At 43.5% G+C, this 8,443-nt stretch overlaps 1 protein-coding gene across 1 annotated transcript in view; it reads right to left on the bottom strand.

Moving 5' to 3' along the window:
- The window catches only part of LOC139745698 (uncharacterized), a 304,575-nt gene extending 296,464 nt beyond the window's left edge, over positions 1–8,111 (bottom strand). Inside the window, exons 1-2 of the mRNA XM_071656135.1 lie at positions 8,027–8,111; positions 7,673–7,743 (exon numbers count right to left, since the gene is read on the bottom strand). Coding sequence (XP_071512236.1) covers positions 7,673–7,743; positions 8,027–8,111 — 156 coding nt within the window. The remainder of the gene's footprint in view (positions 1–7,672; positions 7,744–8,026) is intronic.
- Between the last annotated feature and the right edge of the window lie 332 nt (positions 8,112–8,443).

Below are 8,443 nucleotides of genomic sequence, written 5' to 3'. Positions count from 1 at the left end.
ACCAGGCTCTAAAAACCATCTATGAATCATCATCCTCTAGAAACCATCAGCATCTAGGAACCATTAGGTTCTAGAAACCACCAGGCTCTAAAAACCATCTATGAATCATCATCCTCTAGAAACCATCAGCATCTAGGAACCATTAGGTTCTAGAAACCACCAGGCTCTAAAAACCATCTATGAATCATCATCCTCTAGAAACCATCAGCATCTAGGAACCATTAGGTTCTAGAAACCACCAGGCTCTAAAAACCATCTATGAATCATCATCCTCTAGAAACCATCAGCATCTAGGAACCATTAGGTTCTAGAAACCATCAGCATCTAGGAACCATTAGGTTCTAGAAACCACCAGGCTCTAAAAACCATCTATGAATCATCATCCTCTAGAAACCATCAGCATCTAGGAACCATTAGGTTCTAGAAACCACCAGGCTCTAAAAACCATCTATGAATCATCATCCTCTAGAAACCATCAGCATCTAGGAACCATTAGGTTCTAGAAACCACCAGGCTCTAAAAACCATCTATGAATCATCATCCTCTAGAAACCATCAGCATCTAGGAACCATTAGGTTCTAGAAACCACCAGGCTCTAAAAACCATCTATGAATCATCATCCTCTAGAAACCATCAGCATCTAGGAACCATTAGGTTCTAGAAACCACCAGGCTCTAAAAACCATCTATGAATCATCATCCTCTAGAAACCATCAGCATCTAGGAACCATTAGGTTCTAGAAACCACCAGGCTCTAAAAACCATCTATGAATCATCATCCTCTAGAAACCATCAGCATCTAGGAACCATTAGGTTCTAGAAACCACCAGGCTCTAAAAACCATCTATGAATCATCATCCTCTAGAAACCATCAGCATCTAGGAACCATTAGGTTCTAGAAACCACCAGGCTCTAAAAACCATCTATGAATCATCATCCTCTAGAAACCATCAGCATCTAGGAACCATTAGGTTCTAGAAACCACCAGGCTCTAAAAACCATCTATGAATCATCATCCTCTAGAAACCATCAGCATCTAGGAACCATTAGGTTCTAGAAACCACCAGGCTCTAAAAACCATCTATGAATCATCATCCTCTAGAAACCATCAGCATCTAGGAACCATTAGGTTCTAGAAACCACCAGGCTCTAAAAACCATCTATGAATCATCATCCTCTAGAAACCATCAGCATCTAGGAACCATTAGGTTCTAGAAACCACCAGGCTCTAAAAACCATCTATGAATCATCATCCTCTAGAAACCATCAGCATCTAGGAACCATTAGGTTCTAGAAACCACCAGGCTCTAAAAACCATCTATGAATCATCATCCTCTAGAAACCATCAGCATCTAGGAACCATTAGGTTCTAGAAACCACCAGGCTCTAAAAACCATCTATGAATCATCATCCTCTAGAAACCATCAGCATCTAGGAACCATTAGGTTCTAGAAACCACCAGGCTCTAAAAACCATCTATGAATCATCATCCTCTAGAAACCATCAGCATCTAGGAACCATTAGGTTCTAGAAACCACCAGGCTCTAAAAACCATCTATGAATCATCATCCTCTAGAAACCATCAGCATCTAGGAACCATTAGGTTCTAGAAACCACCAGGCTCTAAAAACCATCTATGAATCATCATCCTCTAGAAACCATCAGCATCTAGGAACCATTAGGTTCTAGAAACCACCAGGCTCTAAAAACCATCTATGAATCATCATCCTCTAGAAACCATCAGCATCTAGGAACCATTAGGTTCTAGAAACCACCAGGCTCTAAAAACCATCTATGAATCATCATCCTCTAGAAACCATCAGCATCTAGGAACCATTAGGTTCTAGAAACCACCAGGCTCTAAAAACCATCTATGAATCATCATCCTCTAGAAACCATCAGCATCTAGGAACCATTAGGTTCTAGAAACCACCAGGCTCTAAAAACCATCTATGAATCATCATCCTCTAGAAACCATCAGCATCTAGGAACCATTAGGTTCTAGAAACCACCAGGCTCTAAAAACCATCTATGAATCATCATCCTCTAGAAACCATCAGCATCTAGGAACCATTAGGTTCTAGAAACCACCAGGCTCTAAAAACCATCTATGAATCATCATCCTCTAGAAACCATCAGCATCTAGGAACCATTAGGTTCTAGAAACCACCAGGCTCTAAAAACCATCTATGAATCATCATCCTCTAGAAACCATCAGCATCTAGGAACCATTAGGTTCTAGAAACCACCAGGCTCTAAAAACCATCTATGAATCATCATCCTCTAGAAACCATCAGCATCTAGGAACCATTAGGTTCTAGAAACCACCAGGCTCTAAAAACCATCTATGAATCATCATCCTCTAGAAACCATCAGCATCTAGGAACCATTAGGTTCTAGAAACCACCAGGCTCTAAAAACCATCTATGAATCATCATCCTCTAGAAACCATCAGCATCTAGGAACCATTAGGTTCTAGAAACCACCAGGCTCTAAAAACCATCTATGAATCATCATCCTCTAGAAACCATCAGCATCTAGGAACCATTAGGTTCTAGAAACCACCAGGCTCTAAAAACCATCTATGAATCATCATCCTCTAGAAACCATCAGCATCTAGGAACCATTAGGTTCTAGAAACCACCAGGCTCTAAAAACCATCTATGAATCATCATCCTCTAGAAACCATCAGCATCTAGGAACCATTAGGTTCTAGAAACCACCAGGCTCTAAAAACCATCTATGAATCATCATCCTCTAGAAACCATCAGCATCTAGGAACCATTAGGTTCTAGAAACCACCAGGCTCTAAAAACCATCTATGAATCATCATCCTCTAGAAACCATCAGCATCTAGGAACCATTAGGTTCTAGAAACCACCAGCTCTAAAAACCATCTATGAATCATCATCCTCTAGAAACCATCAGCATCTAGGAACCATTAGGTTCTAGAAACCACCAGGCTCTAAAAACCATCTATGAATCATCATCCTCTAGAAACCATCAGCATCTAGGAACCATTAGGTTCTAGAAACCACCAGGCTCTAAAAACCATCTATGAATCATCATCCTCTAGAAACCATCAGCATCTAGGAACCATTAGGTTCTAGAAACCACCAGGCTCTAAAAACCATCTATGAATCATCATCCTCTAGAAACCATCAGCATCTAGGAACCATTAGGTTCTAGAAACCACCAGGCTCTAAAAACCATCTATGAATCATCATCCTCTAGAAACCATCAGCATCTAGGAACCATTAGGTTCTAGAAACCATCAGCATCTAGGAACCATTAGGTTCTAGAAACCACCAGGCTCTAAAAACCATCTATGAATCATCATCCTCTAGAAACCATCAGCATCTAGGAACCATTAGGTTCTAGAAACCACCAGGCTCTAAAAACCATCTATGAATCATCATCCTCTAGAAACCATCAGCATCTAGGAACCATTAGGTTCTAGAAACCACCAGGCTCTAAAAACCATCTATGAATCATCATCCTCTAGAAACCATCAGCATCTAGGAACCATTAGGTTCTAGAAACCACCAGGCTCTAAAAACCATCTATGAATCATCATCCTCTAGAAACCATCAGCATCTAGGAACCATTAGGTTCTAGAAACCACCAGGCTCTAAAAACCATCTATGAATCATCATCCTCTAGAAACCATCAGCATCTAGGAACCATTAGGTTCTAGAAACCACCAGGCTCTAAAAACCATCTATGAATCATCATCCTCTAGAAACCATCAGCATCTAGGAACCATTAGGTTCTAGAAACCACCAGGCTCTAAAAACCATCTATGAATCATCATCCTCTAGAAACCATCAGCATCTAGGAACCATTAGGTTCTAGAAACCACCAGGCTCTAAAAACCATCTATGAATCATCATCCTCTAGAAACCATCAGCATCTAGGAACCATTAGGTTCTAGAAACCACCAGGCTCTAAAAACCATCTATGAATCATCATCCTCTAGAAACCATCAGCATCTAGGAACCATTAGGTTCTAGAAACCACCAGGCTCTAAAAACCATCTATGAATCATCATCCTCTAGAAACCATCAGCATCTAGGAACCATTAGGTTCTAGAAACCACCAGGCTCTAAAAACCATCTATGAATCATCATCCTCTAGAAACCATCAGCATCTAGGAACCATTAGGTTCTAGAAACCACCAGGCTCTAAAAACCATCTATGAATCATCATCCTCTAGAAACCATCAGCATCTAGGAACCATTAGGTTCTAGAAACCATCAGCATCTAGGAACCATTAGGTTCTAGAAACCACCAGGCTCTAAAAACCATCTATGAATCATCATCCTCTAGAAACCATCAGCATCTAGGAACCATTAGGTTCTAGAAACCACCAGGCTCTAAAAACCATCTATGAATCATCATCCTCTAGAAACCATCAGCATCTAGGAACCATTAGGTTCTAGAAACCACCAGGCTCTAAAAACCATCTATGAATCATCATCCTCTAGAAACCATCAGCATCTAGGAACCATTAGGTTCTAGAAACCACCAGGCTCTAAAAACCATCTATGAATCATCATCCTCTAGAAACCATCAGCATCTAGGAACCATTAGGTTCTAGAAACCACCAGGCTCTAAAAACCATCTATGAATCATCATCCTCTAGAAACCATCAGCATCTAGGAACCATTAGGTTCTAGAAACCACCAGGCTCTAAAAACCATCTATGAATCATCATCCTCTAGAAACCATCAGCATCTAGGAACCATTAGGTTCTAGAAACCACCAGGCTCTAAAAACCATCTATGAATCATCATCCTCTAGAAACCATCAGCATCTAGGAACCATTAGGTTCTAGAAACCACCAGGCTCTAAAAACCATCTATGAATCATCATCCTCTAGAAACCATCAGCATCTAGGAACCATTAGGTTCTAGAAACCACCAGGCTCTAAAAACCATCTATGAATCATCATCCTCTAGAAACCATCAGCATCTAGGAACCATTAGGTTCTAGAAACCACCAGGCTCTAAAAACCATCTATGAATCATCATCCTCTAGAAACCATCAGCATCTAGGAACCATTAGGTTCTAGAAACCACCAGGCTCTAAAAACCATCTATGAATCATCATCCTCTAGAAACCATCAGCATCTAGGAACCATTAGGTTCTAGAAACCATCAGCATCTAGGAACCATTAGGTTCTAGAAACCACCAGGCTCTAAAAACCATCTATGAATCATCATCCTCTAGAAACCATCAGCATCTAGGAACCATTAGGTTCTAGAAACCACCAGGCTCTAAAAACCATCTATGAATCATCATCCTCTAGAAACCATCAGCATCTAGGAACCATTAGGTTCTAGAAACCACCAGGCTCTAAAAACCATCTATGAATCATCATCCTCTAGAAACCATCAGCATCTAGGAACCATTAGGTTCTAGAAACCACCAGGCTCTAAAAACCATCTATGAATCATCATCCTCTAGAAACCATCAGCATCTAGGAACCATTAGGTTCTAGAAACCACCAGGCTCTAAAAACCATCTATGAATCATCATCCTCTAGAAACCATCAGCATCTAGGAACCATTAGGTTCTAGAAACCACCAGGCTCTAAAAACCATCTATGAATCATCATCCTCTAGAAACCATCAGCATCTAGGGTAGGTATACCCTAAACACCGTCTCCTACCCTACACTAGGTTAGGCTATGACCCTAACAACGTCTCCTGCCCTACACTAGGGTAGGCTATGACCCTAACAACGTCTCCTGCCCTACACTAGGATTAGGCTATGACCCTAACAACGTCTCCTGCCCTACACTAGGTAGGCTATGACCCTAACAACGTCTCCTGCCCTACACTAGGATAGGCTATGACCCTAACAACGTCTCCTGCCCTACACTAGGGTAGGCTATGACCCTAACAACGTCTCCTGCTCTACACTAGGGTAGGCTATGACCCTAACAACGTCTCCTGCCCTACACTAGGGTAGGCTATGACCCTAACAACGTCTCCTACCCTAAAACTAGGATAGGATATGACCCTAACAACGTCTCCTGTCCTACATAAGGTAGGCTATGACCCTAAGAACGTCTTCTGCCCTAACTAGGGTAGGCTATGACCCTAACAACGTCTTCTGCCCTACACTAGGGTAGGCTATGACCCTAACAACGTCTCCTGCCCTTCAATAGGGTAGGCTATGACCCTAACAACGTCTCCTACCCTACACTAGGGTAGGCTATAACTCCTAACAAGTCTCCTACCCTACACTAGGGTAGGATATGACCCTAACAACGTCCCCCTGCCCTACACTAGGGTAGGCTTTTGACCCTAACAACGTCTCCTACCCTACACTAGGGTAGGCTATGACCCGAACAACGTCTCCTACCCTACACTAGGGTAGGCTATGACCCTAACACCGTCTCCTACCCTACACTAGGTTAGGCTATAACTCCTAACAATGTCTCCTACCCCACACAAGGTAAGGATATGACCCTAACAACGTCTCCTACCTTTCACTAGGTAGGCTATGACCTAACAACGTCTCCTGCCCTACACTAGGGTAGGCTATGACCCTAACAACGTCTCCTACCCTACACTAGGGTAGGCTATGACCCGAACAACGTCTCCTACCCTACACTAGGGTAGGCTATGACCCTAACACCGTCTCCTACCCTACACTAGGTTAGGCTATAACTCCTAACAATGTCCCTACCCTACACTAAGGTAGGATATGACCCTAACAACGTCTCCTCCCTACACTAGGGTAGGCTATGACCTAACACGTCTCCTGCCCTACACTATGGTAGGCTATGACCCCAACAACGTCTCTTACCCTACACTAGGGTAGGCTATGACCCAACAACGTCTCCTACCCTACACTGGGTAGGCTTTAACTCCTAACAATGTCTCCTACCCTACACTAGGGTAGGATATACCCTAACAAGTCTCCTGCCCTACACTAGGGTGGTACTATGATCCTACACTAGGTTACTATGATCCTACACTAGTGTGTACTATGATCCTACACTAGGGTGTACTATGATCCTACACTAGGGTGTACTATGATCCTACACTAGAGTATACTATGATCCTACACTAGAGTATACTATGATCCTACACTAGGGTGTACTATGATCCTACACTAGGGTGTGCTATGATCCTACACTAGGGTGTACTATGATCCTACACTAAAGTATACTATGATCCTACACTAGAGTAACTATGATCCTACACTAGGGTGACTATGATCCTACACTAGAGTGTACTATGATCCTACACTAGGGTGTACTATGATCCTCCACTAGGGTGTACAATGATCCTACACTAGGGTGTACTATGATCCTCCACTAGGGTGTACAATGATCCTCCACTAGGGTGTACTATGATCCTCCACTAGGGTGTACAATGATCCTCCACTAGTGTGTACAATGATCCTCCACTAGGGTGTACAATGATCCTCCACTAGGGTGTACTATGATCCTACACTAGGGTGTACTATGATCCTACACTAGAGTGTACTATGATCCTACACTAGGGTGTACTATGATCCTCCACTAGGGTGTACAATGATCCTACACTAGGGTGTACTATGATCCTACACTAGGGTGTACAATGATCCTCCACTAGGGTGTATAGCCCCAAGGGAGGGTGTGACCCCCTGGGTGTGGGGGGGGGTCTGCCACCTACCATTGGACCAGCGTCTCCATCCTTGCCCTTCTTGCCCCGACGCCCCCTCGGTCCAGGTTCTCCTTTAGGACCTGAAAACAAGAAAGAAAACAAGAGATAACAAATGTAATCATTTATCTATACTACTAATTCATCATTCATAATTACAGGTAAACTGGACATGTATCATTCCGGGGTGGTTTTTACAGGCGATATACACAATGTATGATGTAAAATAGGAAGGTTTTAAGTCGACATAATAGTAAATTGGATTATGAATAGGTTGTTACTTTCTTTACCCCCTCCCCTCTCTTCTTGCCCCTTGCCCCATTACCCCCTCTCTTCTTGCCCCTTGCCCCCTCTCTTCTTGCAAACCTTGCCCATTCACCCCCTCTCTTCCTGCCCCTTGCCCCATCTCTTCTTGCCCCTTGCCCCCTCTCTTCTTGCAACCTTGCCCCATTACCCCCTCTCTTCTTGCCCCTTGCCCCATTACCCCCTCTCTTTCCTTGCCCCATTACCCCCTCTCTTCCTGCCCCTTGCCCCATTACCCCCTCTCTTCCTGCCCCTTGCCCCATTACCCACTCTCTTCCTGCCCCTTGCCCCATTACTCCCTCTCTTCTTGCCCCTGCCGCATTACCCCCTCTCTTCTTGCCCCTTGCCCCATTACCCCCTCTCTCCTTGCCCCTTGCCCCATTACCCCCTCTCTTCTTGCCCCTTGCCCCATTACCCCCTCTCTCATTGCCCCTTTCCCCATTACCCCCTCTCTTCTTGCCCCTTTGCCCCATTACCCCT

Source organism: Panulirus ornatus, chromosome 62, assembly GCF_036320965.1.
Source record: "Panulirus ornatus isolate Po-2019 chromosome 62, ASM3632096v1, whole genome shotgun sequence".
NCBI lineage: Eukaryota > Metazoa > Arthropoda > Malacostraca > Decapoda > Palinuridae > Panulirus > Panulirus ornatus.
The sequence above is the reverse complement of the archived record's forward strand: the minus strand, read 5'-3'. Positions and strand labels throughout refer to the sequence as shown.